This window comes from Hippoglossus hippoglossus, chromosome 6, assembly GCF_009819705.1.
Source record: "Hippoglossus hippoglossus isolate fHipHip1 chromosome 6, fHipHip1.pri, whole genome shotgun sequence".
Lineage (NCBI taxonomy): Eukaryota > Metazoa > Chordata > Actinopteri > Pleuronectiformes > Pleuronectidae > Hippoglossus > Hippoglossus hippoglossus.
In genome coordinates, this window is record NC_047156.1 from 16135996 (window position 1) to 16155538 (window position 19543).

Below are 19543 nucleotides of genomic sequence, written 5' to 3' on the forward strand. Positions count from 1 at the left end.
TTTGAAAGAGAAAGAAAATATTTCCTGGTCCCCTGATCCGGATCCACACCTTTTAATAAATTCAACAGAAATGTTCATTAAATACATGACACTATTCATAATGACATAATGATTAGCTCACAATTCACTGCCCATTATCACAAAGTGATTTACATTGTTTGATCGGCCAATCCCACCTTTAAGAAGAATGTGTCACACCTAGCAACAGACCTGACCACACCCCCTCCCTAAACGAAAACTGTCAGAGGAGTTTCCTAAATCACTCCTGAGCCTGAACGCCTTGATCGACAAGTTTGGCTCAGTCAAGAGTGTGCTCATTGTGTGTGTGTGTGTGTGTGTGTGTGTGTGTGTGTGTGTGTGTGTGTGTGTGTGTGTGCGTGTGCGTGTGCGCACGGCCCCAGATGTTTTACATAGTAACTGTTTTTTCTGCCAAATGCCATAAAGGATTCCTCTGTGGGTTCAGAAGTTGGCGACTGTATCAACAGTTTGCAATGATTGATTCAGGGTTTTTCTACCGTTCACAGCTGCTTCATTAAAACATTCAACATGTGCATTTAGTGAACTGAGCAAAACTTGAATCCAACGCAGACGATCTTCGTTTAAACATGAGGCATCCCATCGGTTCGCCAACCACAACTTCTCTTCTGTAAAAACAAATGTCCTTGTGTCTTTTGGAAATGACCTCATCTTGTTCACTGGCAATGTTGAATCAAAAATGTGTTCCTTTTTTTAAGATTACCTTAAATAAGTGGGTTTTCAACACAAAAAAAATCAATTATTCCCCTAAACTATAATTCACATTGTAAGAATACAAGTCTTTCTCAAATCAAGAGTTTAATGACTGGACAAAATCACTGATATATGAGCTACTGAGACATCGGCTGTTCCCGTCACAAACTCAGCAGAGCACATGCGTCCGCCAAGGCCCAACAGTCCCTTAGATTCAATCAAGCTGAGAGAGATGATTGTTGATTGTTCACTAAATAAACCTGATTGTTTCATCAAGATTAATTGTTCCCTAGGAAAAATCAGTGGAAATGACCCATATCTCATCCTTCCACCAAGTTTCATGGTACTCTGTCTAGTAGATATTTTGTAATCCTGCTATCTAACAAACACAGAGAAACAAGTGAAGAAACAAAAAGCAAAAGTCATTTTTAAGTTGATGTTAAATTCAGTGTCCGACAACAAAAAAAAGTACTTTTTCTGGCACCAGAACATTTACTTGTTGGCCGTGTGCCCAGGCTCGTGACAAAGTCTGAGTGTAGTTTTATCTCAAAGGTCGTGTGGGTCAGTCACCGTCATACGGCTGCTCTGTTCACATGTGTGCTTACAGGAGCACAGCAGCAGCAGCTTATAGATTAACAACAGAAAGAAAAGACCCAGACTTTCATGATACAAGTGTAGGTTAACAGTTTGAGCTACTAATCACGCAATCACACAACCTGATAGAGGAATGACAGTGGCTGTGTCTAACATCAGTACAAAGGTACACTGATAAACCCCCACTGATAATATGTGATATAAGTAAGTTTAAGAAATCAAAATAGCTGACCTAAATTAGTTTTTTAAATATTAGTGTGTCCTCAGTCTGATGCAAAAAGCTTTAGATAATACTAAATAAATTCCATGTCGTGGAAGACATTTACATAACTGCAGAGATGAACCGTAGTTGAGTTAATTTAAAAAGAAAAGTGTCTCTTCACATGATGACAATGATGATGTGACGTTTCAAAGTCAGCCCCTGAGATTAGTTGATCGCGATAAAGGTCCACGAGATAACTGTTAAATCTTTTGCAAACAGCGACGGGTCGTGTTCGCATTAGAGTTTGATATCCTTCGACGCTATCGCTCTGGTGATCTCCTCCGTCAGCGGGACGTAACTCTTTCTCTCAGGATCCAGGAAGTACAGACGATCTTCGATTTGAGCCGGGTCGAATCCTTCCTGCACCAACCTCACTTTCCTCATCTTGAACGTCCCCGTCATCTCCAGGCAGGGCTACAACACAGAAAAGGTGTGGAGGTTAGAAGCGTTTCAGTCCAACTTCAGTTTCTGAACAGCACACGAGGGACGCACCATGAATCCTGACCTGACTTCAGTGTTTTCCCTTCATTCACAGCTCACTCAATAACTCCACTTCCTGTCCTCATGTGAACACATTAGCTGCTTTCACACATGCACTGAACTCTGGGGAATTTCCATATTTCTCTGTTTTTAAAAATCCCCTGCTGCGTTGTTCATGTGCGAAAGAACTCAGGAGAAAGTCCGGACCAATATGTGCGGACATCCAGCCTAGTACATTATAATTCACCTATAATTTCTTTGATAGGAATCTGACAATAAATATTAATACAAATTTAAACCATTCCAATATGAATAGTAAACCTTTAAAATTAATGAATAATCTTCTACTTCTCTCTGACAATCAAGTCTAGCATCTTTTTAAGAATAAAACGATAAAGGGAAGTCTGCAGTTTTCCTCAAGAGCAACAACTCCAATGGAGACGATGAGGCAGCTCGTGTGTTTCCTGAGAGGCTAAATCTGAGGCTTAAATGATGTGACTACACAGCAGAAATAACCCAGACTCATCGTACATTCTGATCAACTCAGAGCTTAGTAGTAAGAGTAGGTTATATCAGAAATTCCACGCCGTGTCTCAGGAGGACGTGTATGTGTGATCGCAAACGTCTGCGCGAGACCCAGAGATTGTGCGGACTTTCTCCGCCTGGAACCGATGTGATCTACGTTACAGTCCAGACCCGGTTCTCGGGAGTTCCTCTGCAGGTCATGTTGAAAAGCTGCTTTAGTGAGCTAGTCTGGTCAGAGGAAGCAACTTGAACTGAGCTTTCACGTTTGGTTGCATATAAATGATCAAGATCAAGAAGAAGCCAATAAGCAGCAGTGATGAAATATATGAATCAAGTTCCGTTACCTGAATTCGGAGGAATCGAGGTCTGGCGTATCCTGGGAGGTTGTCGACCACCTGCTTGTAGACGTCTGAGCAGTCAAACTCTTCTCCTTCCTTCAAAGTGACAGCTGCCATGCCGATTCGACCTTCATGACCTTATCAGTGTTTGATTCACAAACAGGAAATATTGTTAAATACACCGTTCATATATTTATGATTACCGTCAACTTCAGAGACACATTTCTACACAACAGCTCATGAGTGGTCTTTTACCTTGAACTTCAACACCATAGACGTTTGCCTCAAAAATGCAATGAGCCTTTGTGAGATTGTCTGCGACCTCTGATGTGGCAACGTTCTCTCCTTTCCATCTGAAACCAAGGCACACGGAAAGTTTCTCTTAGAAATAAACAGTATGTTGAAACAGCAGTGTTGCAACTTGGACACATGATCAGTGCTGAATGGTAATTTTGATAATCATACCATACCAATGACTTCCTTATTGGTACTGAACTGAGACAAACTGTGAATATATCTTATTGTTGTGGGTATGAAAAATTTGCTGAGCAGTCTAAACTTAGAAATTTTCCAAATCTTGACTTAAAATGCTGTCATCCAATTCTGTCTATTATCTGTAAAAACAATACAAATAGATGAATTTTTACTTTAAAATTGTATGAAGCAATTGTCCCTTAAAGGACTGTCCACACTGAGCTGTCCAACCAAACTAAAAAAATGAATCTGAAATGTGCCTGCTGGTGGCACTGTCACAAAAATGATGTGGACATCATCAGTGACATCACAGCAAGTGCAATTCAAAATAAATGGGGGGATAGGGTCTTGAGATTTCGTCTAAAACACATTTTATAGTCAGGTCTACATTTCCTCTGCACCTCAGTCGATCGGATGAGAGTCGGACAGAGAGAAAGCATTTTTCTGTTTTGTAAAATAGATTTGGTCAAAACAGAATCCTCCTTTGAGAAAATCAGAAGCAACAAAACAGATCGATAAATACATAATTGGTGAACACATACCTGAAAGTGTCACCGACTCGATCCTGGAAGTACACAAAGTTCTCGTGGTCAAACCGGAGCAGATCCCCCGTGTTGAAGTACATGTCGCCCTTTTTCATAACGTTGTGGAGCCTCTTCTTCTCGTTCTGTTTCTGGTTCCCAGCGTATCCAATGAAGGGAGACCTCTTAGTTATCTTTCCCACCAAAAGTCCCGTCTCACCTGATGAGGAGATACAGGAAAAATGGTCATCACAGTTTCCCATCGAGCCACAGTGACCTCTTCAAGTTGCACACCAAGAATCCAAAGGGTTCGTGTGAGAGTGGGATGTCCACTCACCTCTGGCTGCTTCGATGCACAGACCCTGAGAGTTTCTGACAGGCTCCTCGTTCTCAATGTCAAACTTGATCAAAGTGTAGGGGAAGAATAACTAAGAAAGAACAAAGACAACATTCATCAAAATGTAAATCATTGTGAAAATCATTGCATTCGATTTAATAGTTGATTACGTTTTGCTTTGCTTGTTTAACAAGAGTCTACAGTGATGCCGCTCTGAGGCTCTGGGCACCGCTCTCTTTTGAGCGAAATTGCTAATGCTAGCATGTCCAAAATAAAAAGGCTAACGTTTAGAGGGAATAATTCTCTGCATGTTAGCCCACATTTGCTAATTAAGCTAGCGCTAAACATGAAGAGCAGCTGCTGTTGGGAATGTCATTTGTTTTGCAGGTTTAATCAATAATAAGAGACGTTAAAATGACAAACATTAGTTAAAAAACAAATGAAGGTATAAACACAGTGTTCAGCATGTAGTGTGGCCCTCAAACAATGTTGGTCAGTGGCCCCTTGATAAGAAAAAGATAGTTGTTGAGACGCTCCATGAAGAGTCAGAGGAAGTTGCAAGGCTTAATCCTCTTGGGACCTTGAATGTCTATTTTGTGTCAATCCATCCGGTATTGCTGAAACATATCAGCCTGAGAGACGGACAGAGCGACCGTCCCTGGAGCCACATGACCACCATGACTAAAAACACCACACATGTTCCTCTACTTACCCTGTGGACAAAATTGAGTCGCCCCACCGCTCCGATCTTGGACGTGTAGTTTATGAAGCCGATGTTTCCCTCTGTGGCAGCGTACAACTCTCTGACTTGAATGTCACCGAAGCGATTCAGGAACTCCGACCAAATGTCTTCCCGGACTCCGTTTCCGATGGCGATCTTCACTTTGTGGTTCTTCTCGTTGTCCCTCTGCAAACAGTGGCATCACTTCTGATTAGTTAGAGACACAATTAAAATCAGGTCGTGATTTATGTGATCTCAAGTTGGCCTCGTTACCTTGGGCGTGTTGCAGAGGTAGCGCATTGTTTCACCGATGTACTGCACTACCGTCACGTTATATTTCCTGCAGTCGTCCCAGAACTGAGAGGCAGAGAACTTTCTCTTCAGAATAACGGTCATACCTGCAGCAGACATGACGTCACACAGGTTATACAGCTTTTATCTCACTGCGAACACAATCACCTTCTTTAAAGCCCAAAACCAGCTGTGTAAATGCTTTTATTCTTCTTCTCGTGAGAAGATCAGGAGGATCATTACCTCTCTCAATGGCTCCTGACAACCCGATGAGGAAGCCTGCGCTGTGATACAGAGGAAGATTGATGTAGAAGATGTCGTCTGCGGTGATCCCGCACGCTGCCTGGATGAAGGAGGCGGCCCAAACCCTCTCATGGGTGACAACCGCTGCTTTGGGTGAACCTGCGAAGGTAAGAGAACAATTAATCATCTCAGGGTTTTGAATGCAACAAATAGAGGGATCTGTTTTTACACAGGGTTTCAAAAACATCCAGACATAGATTAAGCCACTCCTTCAGTGTGACCCACCTGTCTGCTGTTCATTCACAGTACTGGGTGTATTTTTAACTTTTTCTTTTCAAGAACAGGCAATAACCGTGAGTGTCAGGGACTTGGTTCACAAACTCATCTGCATTAGGTTGTGGTTGTGCTCAGTTAGTTTCTTCTGGGCTTAAAAGGGGAAAGAAAAATATGACCCCAGCCGAGCTCTACTGCACAGCACCAAACAACTAGCAGTGAACAACTAGCCGGTGAATGTGGTGGAGCATTCAGCAGCTAAAGAGCAACATATTTCACACAGGAGTTGTTGTAGGTGGCAAGAAACAAGAATCCAAATACACACTGATATCGCTCCTCGTCTGCTGGATGTGTAAATAACTAACTAACACGTTCAACATATCCGTTATAACTCGATAAGTGGCCACAACAATCAAATTAACCCAAGACAACAAAGAAACATCCGTATGTGTTGCGCTGACTGTGGCCACCATTAACCATTAATCAACCCTGTTTCATTTCATTTCAAAGTGTTTCATATTGAATTTTTGTAATTGTGAACGTCACTTTAACATCACAGAATTATCAGAGTGCTTAGATCAAACCTACAGACCTGCTGCCACAGTGGTAGTTATAAAGAAACCTGTGGTCTGGAGGACCTGCTGTCCAAGTGAAAAAGACAAATATCATGTAAACCAAACATTACTTTGGTTTGATTGAGACATCTGTTGCATGTTTGCCTCTTCCCTCTTTTACTGGAGATAGAGCGGGTCGTCCACTTACCAGAAGGTCGTGGTTCAATCCCCATCCCCCCCATTACATACTGAACCCCAAATTGCCCCTGACAGCTGTGATGTGACTGTGTGTGAGTGATGTGTGATAAAGAAAGTGTTGCACATAGATTCACTGTATGGAAAGTGCTTTGAGGGTTAGGGTTAGGGTTACAGAAAAATATATAAATACATTTTCTATTTGGTTAAATAGATGCTTTAGATTTAACAGTGTGTGGGAGGGGATTGAGTCCTGCTCTAACAATCAAGCATAAGAAACTAGAGTTTCACAGTTTCCCTGTGGAGTTTATGACCAGTAGTCGAGCTATGGAGCAGCTTTTTATGAGTGGGTCCCCATTTAGTTTGTGTTGAGCACATTGTGCAAAACGAAATGCAGACATTTGCTTATTTGTTGAGTTTTCAGAGAAGTTTCCAGGTGTACCTGTGGTGCCTGACGTGTAGATGTACAGAGCGGTGCTCCTGATATTGATATTGGCTCTGAGGTCCCGGGACAGAGGCTGATCTGAGGCCTGGGAGATCTTGTCAGACAAAGAGCTTATGCCCTCGACAAGGCAGCTGTCCGACAGGATATACACACTGATCCCCTGCTCCCTGAGTATCGGCAGAACCTCCTCCACAGCGTCCTGCAGCTCTGCAAACATAGAAAAGCCTTCAGCTGCATGTTATATGTCAGAGCGCTGTGTTGCACAATCCTGCACATGTATGCCTGCATCACGTTACCTCGGGCCCCACTGGGATACGAGCACATGGTGCAGGCAGCTCAGCTCAAATGCATTTTTCAGTAGTAAAACTCCATGAGCCATAGTGAGAGTGGAAAACTGGAGTCCTGAGAGCAATGTTTTCTCAAATAACCTCGATTTGCAGGAGTGAATGTGGAGCACACTGACTGAGTCCTTACAGGAGGTGAAGGGATTAAAACTAAAAACCTCTTTACTGGTCTACATTCTTCTTTGCTACTTTACAATAACAGCGCTCAGGTTGGTTTTAACCCGAACTCGAAACGCAGCAGAGGAGAGAGTTCATATTTTGACCACTGTAAAACATTTACTTGTCCAGGAGAGACTGCGACAAGTTGGAATAAATCTGTGTTTGACATATCTCCATGTAACAGTTATCTGCTGTGACACATGTATATATTTAAAAGTTTCCAAAAACACCAAAATAATAAATCCCTATAATCTAAAGGCATTTCAGTTTGTATCTGCTTTATTTGACACTTTACTTCTCAAGTCTGGTTCAGACTAAAACTCATTAACAGCCTTTCAGCAGTGTTGTTCATGAAGTCTGATCAGCACTGCTGCAGTTACCTTCATAAACCCATAACATGCTATATGTACAAATATAATATATATTAAAAACATACATGTAATTACACATAGCTAACAGATAAATGAAACCAGACATGTCTTATCTTCGGTGGAACAATAAAATCTTTCAGTCTGAAATGTGCACAAGGGCCCAAATAGACACATATATATATATATTATTTTATTACCTTTTGTTTTATTGTCTTGTCTACCTCAGTCTGATTATCCTGGCGTGGGATCAATCAAGTTTTATCTGATCTTGTTCCTTCAAATGAAGTTCTAACAGGATTTCTTTAACTAAATAAACTCTATTCTAAAACCAGGGGATTCATAAAATGTCTGAATACTACAAATAATTCAACTGATCTATAACAAAAAAATATCAATTAATCTTTATCATTTATCACAGTTATTTCTAAAACTCTTTGGTATTAAGTTGCATCATTAACAGTTTTTTTTCTATCTGATCCTCTGAGGTTAAAGTTTAGTGTAAGTTTTTTTTACGTTTAAAGGATTGGTCCCCAGTTACTGAGTGTTTAGTGGACTCAAACACTTCACCCACCCGTCCATCAGCATAGTGGTGAGTGGATAATGAGTGAATTTTCATTTTGGTTTTTCATTCTGTCCCAGAACAGGTTAAAGATGCATCATAATAACTGACCCCCCCTGGACCCCTGGCCCTCGTCTCTCTCCTACCTGGGGAGGTGATGATGACCTTGGCCCCGGAGCAGGAGAAGCAGTGCAGCAGGGACCTGGACCTGATGTTGAAGTTCAGCAGGGCGGAGGGACACCCCAGTTTGGACAAGCCGAGCCAGATCCACACGAAGCTGGGCTCGTTGGGGAGAAACAGGGCCACCGCGTCCCCCTCCTGCAGCCGGGCGGCAGCCTGCAGGGCTCGGGCCACCTTGTTGCTCCGCTTGTCCACATCTCCGTAAGAAAAGTCCCGACCCTCGAAGCGCAGGAAGATTTTATCGGGGTGTCTCTTGACCGCGTCCAAGAAACAGTCCAGGATGCTGTAGAAGCTCCTGCTTTTCTTGTACTTGATGAGCCTGACGCCGAGTCGGAGGCTCCGCAGGATGTACGTCAGGTCCGCGGCAAAGTACGGGAAAAGTGTTGCGATGACCGGCAGGGACAGCAGAGCCAGGCCGGCCAGCACGGTGAACCACATGTACATTTTGCAGCTCTGCCCGTGAGCTGGCTCATCAGTGTGTGTGCGTGTGTTAGTGTGTGTGTGTGTGTGTGTGTGTGTGTGCGTGAGGGGGAGGAAACACTGGTTATTTGTGACAAAGTTCAGCAGCTCTACACGGGGCGGTGCTCAACTCCGACCGGCTGACCCCTCCCTCATTCCGGACTGAGAGCGGGTGTTTGCTCCCTTTCTACACTTCACTTGTGTTGTTCACCTGCCGCGGAGCGGGATGAGCTCCTCCGCAGAGAGGAGAGACGGAGGAGAAGAGACAAACACGAGGGGACACCCCATCCACACTGACTTACACCCGCGACACCTGCAGGTTAGAAGGTTAACTGCACTCGGTGTTGTTTTTAGAAGGACGCAGTGAAGCGACAGCAGCAGCAATTCTGATTTATGAGGAGGAAACACACACACACACACACACACACACACACACACACACACAGTCGTGTTTCCATGACCTCAGAGGACATTACATTGACTTACATTGAGTTTCTGGAGACTTATTTTCAAACCTTTACCATTATTACTACTTACCTAACCCTAACTTTGACCTAACCTTACCTTAACCTTAACCTAAACCTATCTTTAACCTAAACCTAAGACTAAACTTAACCTTAAAACATGTCTGGTCTAAAATGATTTGATTTACATTACTGGGGAAGGTGTAAACAGAATTAGGTCCCCACAACATGAGTAATACCTGGACCCCCCCCAACACGCGCACACACACACACACACACACACACACAGGTTTGTAGTATCCTTATTAGTACATTGGATTGACTTCCATTCACTGTGGACAGCCTAACCAAAACCGTATCCCTAACCTTAACCTGACCACAATCCACATGTTATCACTAACCTTAACCAGGACCTCAGAAATGAAGACCAGGCTCTGGTCCCCATGAAGTGTACTGGTCCTGTCAATGTCAGTGCTGGAAAAGGTCAGAAAAACAAGTGCACACACACACACGCACACGCACACACACACACACGCACGCACACTCTCTCACTCTCTCTCTCTCTCACACTCTCACACACACACACACACACACGCACACACACACACACACACACGGCTCTTAATGTTCAGCTAAACCACAAAGACAGGAAGGAAAAAGAACCACATATTTTACACTTAAGACTTTATGTATTTAACCCGCTGGTTAATGAGGCTGCTCTCCATGTCTGAGCTGCTGTCACACCGACACCTGGGTCACCCTGCTCCCAACCAGAGGGTCACGTTCGTTGTGTCATGTTCAACACTCTGTTGTGCTCTATGGACACCGATGAGGATTCGTGTTGAACGTGACACAACAAACCAGTCACGTGTGGTTATTTTAAGAAAGTCCCACGAGTTATTAAACTCAACGTGTCATAAAGTCTGCAGGACTTAAAAAGTCGCTTTTCTAAATTAACATAGATTAATAAAGCCAAAAATAACAGACTCTAATATTTGCAGGATAAACATGAGGTATCAGTGGTGTGTGAAGTGTGAGTGTGAGAGAAATGAGTCATTTAGTCCACATTTATGATTCATTTCGTTTAAAATGAAAAGGGCCATTTTAGAGCATGTGATATCTTTATTTTGACTCTAACTTAGATATTTAACAGTGTCTTAAAAACCATGGGTCCAGATGTAATTAACAGTGTAGGAGGAAAATAAGAGATAAGAGAGTTTCATTGCTTTAATTTATTCTATTAAGCACAAGAGGACATGTGTGACGGTGTTGACCATGGTCATTTCTGTGTCAGATCATTGGCCCTCAGTAGAGGGAGGGACGTCACAGCAGACACTCTCATACAAAGAGAGGTGTATTGTATCCAGGCCAGAGATGTCCCCTCCTACACTGACAATGGGCTCCACAGAGCAGAATGCACTGAGAAGTGGCCGTTTTAACAAGAGGCTCACAGCTCGGCTTTCTTCAACAGGAAAAACTTGCTTATTGTTTCATTTGAAGCCACAGTGTCACTGCAGCAGTGTGTAAGTGTAGATGTGTTCTGTATATATGTCACTCGCAGCTCAGTGCAACAGCATCAAACATGTGTTACAGAGTCATGAGGGGATAGTTGTGACATGAATACAGAGGTAGAAGAACAAACATGGCGTGAAGATAAATCACAACCCAGCATCTTTCCCTTGATTTTTCCTATATATATATAAAAGAATCTTTTATATTTTGATTTTCCCTGATGTCACTCCATTGAAGATGTCCAGCGTTAGTGGGATGTAATTCCTCTCTTTCTCATCCAGGAAGTAGAGTGGGTCTGTTATTAGATTTGGGTCGAAGCCCTCCTCCACCAGCTTCCCCTTCAGATGCTTGAACGTGCCCGTCACCTCGATGGAGCTCTGCAGCAATCACAATGATTGAATTAGACGAATGATAGTAAATAAATGAAGCTCTCAACACCACAGAAAGAATCCATCCATTATCTATACCACTTATCCTGTGAGCTGTCCCTGGGTGAGAGGCGGGGTACTTTCTGGAGGGGTCACCAGCGTATCACAGGACCAACATACATTTGAAAAACATTTAAATGACTGAGGAAAATGCACCTGAATCCTGATAAACCGTGGTCGTGCGTAGGCTGGCAGGAAGTTTCCAACCTGCTTAAAAACATCTGCAGAGTCTAACTTCTGTCCGTCGCTTAAAGTGACAGCAGCCATCCCAGCCCTCCCCTCCTGACCTGTAACAGAACATTAAATCAAGATGAACGAGAAATCAGTTGAACTGTACTGATTCAATGTACATAACAATACATAGTACATGCAGTGACATAATGGTACCCCTGTTATCACAGCTCTTAAAGGGGCAGTCCACCAATCTTACACGTAAACATCAGTAGTATAGATAGCCTGTGATAAAAGTTGTATAATTTGTTGTCAAGCTGTGGAGGAGAAAATGAACTTAAGTCAAGCCTGGGTATGAGTGGGCTTGTAACAAAAAAATGGAGGGTCTAATAAAACACAAGTTGTATCATGGGAAATGTAGGATCCAGTGTTTTGACAATTTACCCATACTGGGAACTAAAAGAAATGCTTTAAACAAGCTAGTTTGTAGAATTTGCCTTCTAACCTCATCTGAGGGTAAAAAAACCTCAACACACCGAGTCAGGCTTTTGCCCAGAGCCCTCAAACTCTCTTGAAACACTCCTGCTTCAGTGTCTTCTCAACAAATCCTGGTCATTTTTTCTTCACCCGTCTCTTGCAAGCCTCTCGGTTCTTGTGGCCACTCAGACATCAGCGTCAGTCCACCGGTCGAGACGCACTTCAGTGTTTGCTTTCATTGTTCTGTGACTGAAAGTTAACTCTGATCCGAGTCGTACGATGTAACATGTTGCAATGTGGGTTATCTGTCTTGTCTGTTTTGAACTTTGTGCTGCCTGTGTCTTTTTTGTCCTCTCTGGTAGATTTTTTACTTAACACGAACTGCGCCCGATCCCTGGGGTGAGGTCGCCTGTTAGCACATCACGGTTGGACTGGGACGACTTGAAACCCAGGATGACTTGTTCTCAGTCTGGTTTCAGAGTCTAAAACCAGTGATGCGATCAGTATGTGCATAAAACTGCTTTTATTGGTCAAAGTTTACGACCAGGGCATTGACTTCAACACACTGACCGAGTGTAAACACAGCTTCACCCGAGGCAAGGTCCACTGGGAGTTTATAACACGAGCTGTGACCTTTTACCTGAAAACAATGTGTCTGGTCTGTAACATGCACACAGAACAAAACCAACACGTGGAGCTCACATTTAACTTGCTCTTTATTTAAAATAATGTAGTGATTTATATTAGTTTAACCTATCAAACATCTGGGAGAGAATACTCAATAAATCTGATGTGGTCATTAGGTTGGTTGTAGAAAAACTAAATTCCCTTTGACTGTGAAATGAGCAGATACTTGTTGGTGTTCCCTGTTTATTTTAGTTAGAAATCAATTATTAAACATTAAGAAGTGACTCAACATCATGGTGAATTATTAACATGTGTTCAGTTGGGGTTTGTATAGTTGCACATGGCCAATAGATGGCTATAAACATATAAATAAATAGATGTATTATTAGATATATGAGTAGCTTAGTTTTAGTAATTAGTATTATTTTGACAGATCAATATTGTGTGAGACAAATGAAATAAAACCAACATTTAATTCAATTTTAAATGTTGAATGTTAAATTAATTATTATTTAATTATTTAAATTATTTATTAATGTTTTATTTTATTAAAATATTAAATGCTGGCTGGGGCTTTTCAGATTTCTGAAGCAAAGTATATGTTAGAGATAAATGAATCAATTCACTGATTAAAGAATTAATTAGGGTTAAATCATGAAATTAAATGTCTTAAAGATTATGTGAAAGGATTAAATTGACTCACTTAATACAATTTTCCATGATTAATTTAAGAATTGATGATTGATGACAACAAAAATGCCAAAGAGTCCTAAGTAGCAGCCTCTTAAATATGAGCACACGCTGCTCTTCTGTTTAAAGTTATTGTCGAGTGAATATATTTAAGTGTTTTCAAATCTTTAGGACTTATCTGAAGACGGGATATTGGTTTTTAAGAAGTTGTGATGGATATTTTTCACTATTTCCTGACATTTTACTGATTAAATTAATTGCTCATCAAATGAAATTAGTTGTTATTTGCTGCCCTGGTTTATGCAACAGTTTCTGCTGCTGCATCTGTTTGAAGAAGATGTCCAGTGAGAATTACCTGGCACTTTAATTCCGTACACGTTGGCCTCTTTGACGCAGTCAGCCACCGTCATGACGTCAGCCACCTCCGTTGTGGCCACATTTTCTCCTTTCCATCTGGTGGTGACAATAAAAACCAAATCTTACAGGCTGCGTGGCACCAAGAGGTTTAAACTGCATGTGACTGAAACACAACCTGAACGTGTCTCCGACTCGATCGTGAAAATAGATGAAATCATCCTCATCGACACGCAGCAGGTCGCCAGTGTTGAAGTACACGTCTCCTTTCTTGAAGACGTCATGCAGCTTCTTCTTCTCTGTCTGCTGCAGGTCTCTGGCATAACCGAAGAACGGAGTCCTCACTGATATTTCAGATACCAACAGTCCAGGCTCACCTGAGGGAAGAGGTTCAAACAGGAGAAGTTGGTGAGGTGACCCCACCAGTCTCTTCTGGTGTCATGTACAACAGAGACCTAGAGACAACATACTGTGTTTAAAGTAAAGTTTCACATGTACAACAACTATAAAGTGTTGTAGAGCACATGGATCATTCAGATGTATGAATGTTTAAAAAGGACTTAAATATGTTTAATGATGTACAGAATTCACTGAGGTGAAAAGTGCTGACTGGGGTCATAGCAAGGATATCAGAAATACTGATGTCATACGTTCAAGTAGACCTTCTATCCCTACATATTATTGTAAAACATGAACATACTGTTTTGGGTATTTTCCCTTTTAACCTCTGTCAAAGAGGTTATGAGTCCACCCCCATCTGTTAGTTTGTTATCAGGATTACTCAAGAACAACTGAATGGATTTACGTTAAACGTTGGTGAAAGCACGAGACACGGGCCAAGGAAGAACCCATTCAACTTTGGTGCAGATCACAGATTTCTCAGTGAGCTTTAATGGTGAGAGTGTGTACCTCTGCCAAGGCCAAACAGTCGCCTTTTGGAAATACATTTAAATTCACTGGATACAGATTATTTGGATCTGAAACCAAAATCCAAACACTCATAAACATCAGTCCCCTTGACATGCCTGATCTTTGTTCATCAAGATCCATGAATTCTTCTCAGAGAAATCAAGGACAATGTCGAAAACTCAAACAAACATTTTATGGGTTATTTCCTGACCCATAATGCATCCTTCCACAGTGTTTTGTGGTAAACAGTCCTGTAGTTTTTGTGTAATCTTGTTTATAAACAAACAAATGGACAGTACCAGAGTTTTTCTACATAATGATCCAATAATAATTTACATCTGGTGGTACAACTGGTGATATATTCCAGTGTCTGTATTGTATTATAGAATTGTCCAATTTAAGGACAATGAGTTTAAAGACGTAGGTAATGGCCTTTTAAAAGCCAACTAAGTGTAACTTATAAAATTTAAATAGTAACCATATTATTTATGGTACTGACACACCTTTCGCAGCCTTTATGCAGAACCCAGATGAATCCTGCACAGGTTCTCCTCTTTCCACGTTGTATTTGATCACACACAATGGGAAAAGCATCTGCAAGACAAAAAACACAACCATATTGATGAACACATTTTACTTCATAATGTAGGAAAAAAAACAAGAACTGTTACCCTGTTGAGGAAGGAGTCACGCCCCACAGCTCCGATCTTGCCGGTGTAATTGTGCAGAGCAAAGTTCCCCTCTGTCGCTCCGTAAAACTCTTGGATTTGGATTTTCCCAAACCTGCTGATGAATTCCCTCCAGACATCAGCTCGAATCCCGTTGCCCAGCGCGAGTCTGACTCGGTGGTCTCGATCGTTGGGTCTCTGACAGGAAAGACGATAGAAGAACATCAGAGGTGACAGTAGCTGCGTTAGTGTTTGTGCTGCCACAGACAGTACATACCTTTGGTGTGTTGCAGAGGTAACGCATGATCTCACCGATGTACTGTACGACAGTAACGTTATATTTTCTGCAGTCGTCCCAAAACTGAGAGGCAGAAAATTTACTCCTCAAAGCCACAGTGATACCTGCACACAAACAGCAAGGTGACAAACAGCAACCATGGAGGAGGAGGAGGTGGGGGACATTTTAATATTTTCTAAGCAGAAAAATAGTCAATAGTCAAAAACAGTCAATACAACCACCGTTGTTATCTGATGCACACAATGAGCCCATGTTTACCACTCGTTGTGTTACAGTTCTGCTAATGACAGCTCCTCTAAAGTGAAGCCACAGCGTCTTGGTTGCCCCCTGGTGGCTGGCTACAGTGCAGGTCATAAATCCCCCCTCCTCCATGGTAGTATGTGGGACATGGACTAAACTAAAACGTCAAAGTACACTGGTCAAATATATTTTCCTGTGATTTTAGGTACTTCTTATCACACTGATCTTTCTTTAAAAGATCCTTTTCCCAGTAAGTTTGGTTTTAATTGGTTATTAGATTCTATAACAACAAGGTGAAACATCATGATTGACAGCTGAGACTGACTCGTGATTGGTCGAGTACATGATTAGGCACGACCTTTATACCTATATACTCTAGCTCCAAATGAGCGAGATGGCAGCGTTCGTATCCGGGATATTTTTGGCTTAATTTCTGGACAGTGGGAGTAACTGGGGATGTGTCATCCATCTTTATATACAGTCTGTGGTTTGAGTGGGTTTTAAACATGATGATATTAAACACAATGAGTCACATTTACGGTCTCATTACTTCCACTTTGAGTGACAGAGGCTGGACGCACCGACCCTTGCATTGTTTTTGTTTTGGTCTTGGTTTTTGTTGACAATAAGGAAAATTTAGAATAACACTATAACCTCCTCCTTGAACTAAACGACTGTTAAACCCAGAGGTGTGCGTACCTCTCTCAATGGCTCCGGTGCAGCCGAGGAAGCCGGTGCTGTGGTACAGAGGGAGGCTGACGTAGATCACATCACCGGAGTGCACTCCTGATGCGCGCTGAAGCCAAGATAAGAACCACAGTTTGGTGTGAGTGATCACCGCTGCTTTAGGGAGACCTGGTGAAAAGAAGCCAGATGCTGCATGTAGGTGACATGTCGCTGTGGGATCACACATGTTAGAGCCTGAAGTAGCTCACCTGTTGTTCCAGATGTGTATATGTAGGCTGCTGGACTGTGCAGCGTCACGTGGGACCTTAGATCCTTGGACAGGGGCTCAGAAGAGGCCAGGCTCATTTTATCTGTGAAGCTCTCCATGCCGACGGTCGTGCTCGTGTCAGTCAGGATGTAAACAGTGACCTGCTGCTCCAGCAGACTGGGCAGGATCTCCTCCACTGCATCCTGCAACTCTGGAGATAAAACCCAAGGAGCATGATCGTTCTCTGACACTCAGAGACTTCAAATAGTTGAAGAAGAATGTGATCACATTCACAGTGGACAGTGTAATAGTGTTTTTTTGTAAGAGGCCACAAATCAAAACCTTTGATAATTTTCATATCTATAACAAATCATATTTTATAACATATTCAAACATGCAGTATGATTTGAAGTTCATTTAAAATCTTATTTGGCAAAGTGCAACTAAACCTTGTAAATAAATCTGTGGAATCTGAGTAACATAAAAGGAAATACTTAGGTACAAGTACCTAAAGGTTTGAAGTAAGTACAGTGTTGTGAGTAGCTGTAAATACTTTCTACTAAGCTACCTCCTCTTTAATGTTCTGGCCTTTGTATAAAGTGCATTTGTCACCATTTCATATCATTAATAGGATTATTCCATGTTTTTAATCAAACCTCCTCATAACTCCATGCACATCACACATGTTAACAGAATCAAGTCTTAATCTGAGGATTCTGACGTGTCATTAAAGTACATGTTCAACTCCTGAGGATACAATGACCTGGATGACTGAGAGTCTTTACAGTTCATTTAGTCACATCGCACAGACGACTTTATGAATCCTGTGCTCATGATGCATCCCAGAGGTTAATGAAATATAGAGATGAAAAGACAAAGAAAGTGTTTTACTGCAGCAGCAGAAATCTTTACAACCTGGCACCTACAATCAGTCACTGACCAACAGAACATTAATGAATGATTTACATCCTCATTCACATGTTTCAAACCCATTTTAAAATGTTCCCTTATTAGAAAGAGGGGTTTAGGGCCGGGCAATAAAGAAATATCAATAGAATTTTAATAAATAACAATATAATAAAGGTTCAATACATACTGATATAGCTTATATATTGTGTAAGTACAGTGAGGAGGTATCTCACAACTTTCACTCAGGAACAAAAATCTATCTTTACAGTGAACAGAAATAATAATGTGACATTTGTCGAGATCTCTATCAATATCGACTGATATATGAACATTTTTATTTTAAATATATTTCATGGCTGTATTGCCCAGCCCAGCCCAAGTAAATTGTATATTTTGTAAATATTATATACATATAGTTGGGAGACAATAAAATGACACATATAACTGATTCACTTCAGATTTGTCAAATGTTTCGCTGTTTATCAAGTGGTTGTCATAAAGAAAAACCCACAGCCTTTAACTCAGGATCTAATCTCATTCTTAAATCTAAAAGTAAAAAATAATGTGACATTTATTGTGATAATTATCGACATTGACATAAACATTTTTTATCTTGGTATAAATGTTGGTCATATAGCTCAGCCCTAGTTTGTATTTAACTTTAGTAAATGATGAAGCTGCGTCAGGATCTTGAATCACTGACTAAATACTGTGGGTATGTGCACATGGGTCCTGAGCTCCACTGGGGTTTTTACAGGCTGGAATGACATTAATTAACCTGACATGTTATTTATATATTTGTTATTATTATTTATTGTGTAAAAAAAGTGTATGTTCAATTACTCCTCAAATAGTTAAAGAGTGAAAGTGCTCTGCAGGATTCCCTCGTACTCCAGGTGTGACCCAGATATTTTGTTCACATTTGAGGAACAAGAACCAACTTGTGAATTTGGAGGTGAAATTATAGATGATTCCCCCACCCAAAGTTCTGCTGCAGACTAAGATGTGTTTCCAGCTGTAAGTGAGTGACTGAGATCTGACATATGAACCTGCAGCAGCCACCAGGGTCGATGCTCCGCAGCAGCTGAAGCAGTGCAACAGGGACTTGGATCTGACGTTGTGGTTGAGGAACGCGGCGGGGCATCCGATCTTCGCCAGGCCGAGCCACAGCCACAGGAACACGGGCTCGTTTCCCACGAACATCGCCACCGGGTCGCCCTGCTTCAGGCGGCCGCTCTGCACGAACACTCTGGCGGCCTGGTTGCTGAGCGCGTCCGCGTCCCGGTACGTGAACGTCTCATCCTTGAAACGGAGGTACGGTTTGTGCGGGTGCGTTCTCACCGCGTCCAGGAACCGGTCCAGGATGGTGTAGTTGTTCCGGATGTGTTTCAGGGTCAGGCGTCTCGTTTGGAGTTTGTTCAGCACGTGTTGGAGGTCCAGGTGGAGGTAAGGGAAGCGGAGGAAGAGGAGGCCGAGCAGGAGCACAGCTGCACACAGGGCCCAGAGGAGCATGGTGATGTGTGGAGGAGTTCAGTTAGAGAGGCGAAGTTTCAAAGTGAAGAGGGAGAGGAGGGTTGGTGAAGGTGATGAGGAGGAGGAGGAACTACTGTGCTCAGTAGTTGGTGTTTACTCTCCCCCCCCCCCCTTCCGTTTTGGGAAGGGCGTTTTGCGTTCACCCTACAGTTGTATGATAAAATACTTGTTTTCTTTAAACGCATCCTACTGGCTTCTTGTTTTTGGCCCGGTTTATTTTTTAATCGTTTGTCCCTCATGCCCTTGACGTCTTAGGGACGTAACACACACACACA

At 42.1% G+C, this 19543-nt stretch overlaps 2 protein-coding genes and 1 long non-coding RNA gene across 3 annotated transcripts; 1 reads left to right on the forward strand and 2 right to left on the reverse strand.

Moving 5' to 3' along the window:
- Positions 1-24: 24 nt before the first annotated feature.
- zgc:101540 (hsFATP2a_ACSVL_like domain-containing protein) lies at positions 25-9219 on the reverse strand. Its single transcript, XM_034587809.1, has 10 exons — positions 8562-9219; positions 6980-7189; positions 5516-5674; positions 5255-5379; positions 4973-5167; positions 4261-4351; positions 3945-4143; positions 3184-3281; positions 2935-3065; positions 25-1999 (listed from the first exon to the last, which is right to left on the reverse strand). The coding sequence occupies exons 1-10, from the start codon at positions 9037-9039 to the stop codon at positions 1823-1825; spliced, it is 1863 nt and encodes a 620-aa protein (XP_034443700.1). The 5' UTR covers positions 9040-9219; the 3' UTR covers positions 25-1822.
- A 2005-nt stretch (positions 9220-11224) lies between these two features.
- LOC117762997 (very long-chain acyl-CoA synthetase-like) lies at positions 11225-19359 on the reverse strand. The gene is made up of 10 exons (XM_034587810.1): positions 18785-19359; positions 16828-17037; positions 16592-16747; positions 15632-15756; positions 15358-15552; positions 15190-15280; positions 13956-14154; positions 13779-13876; positions 11615-11745; positions 11225-11407 (listed from the first exon to the last, which is right to left on the reverse strand). The coding sequence occupies exons 1-10, from the start codon at positions 19245-19247 to the stop codon at positions 11231-11233; spliced, it is 1845 nt and encodes a 614-aa protein (XP_034443701.1). The 5' UTR covers positions 19248-19359; the 3' UTR covers positions 11225-11230.
- On the forward strand, positions 17046-18230 carry LOC117762998. The gene is made up of 2 exons (XR_004614104.1): positions 17046-17425; positions 17560-18230. It is a non-coding gene; the product is annotated as an uncharacterized LOC117762998 (long non-coding RNA).
- Positions 19360-19543: the final 184 nt, after the last annotated feature.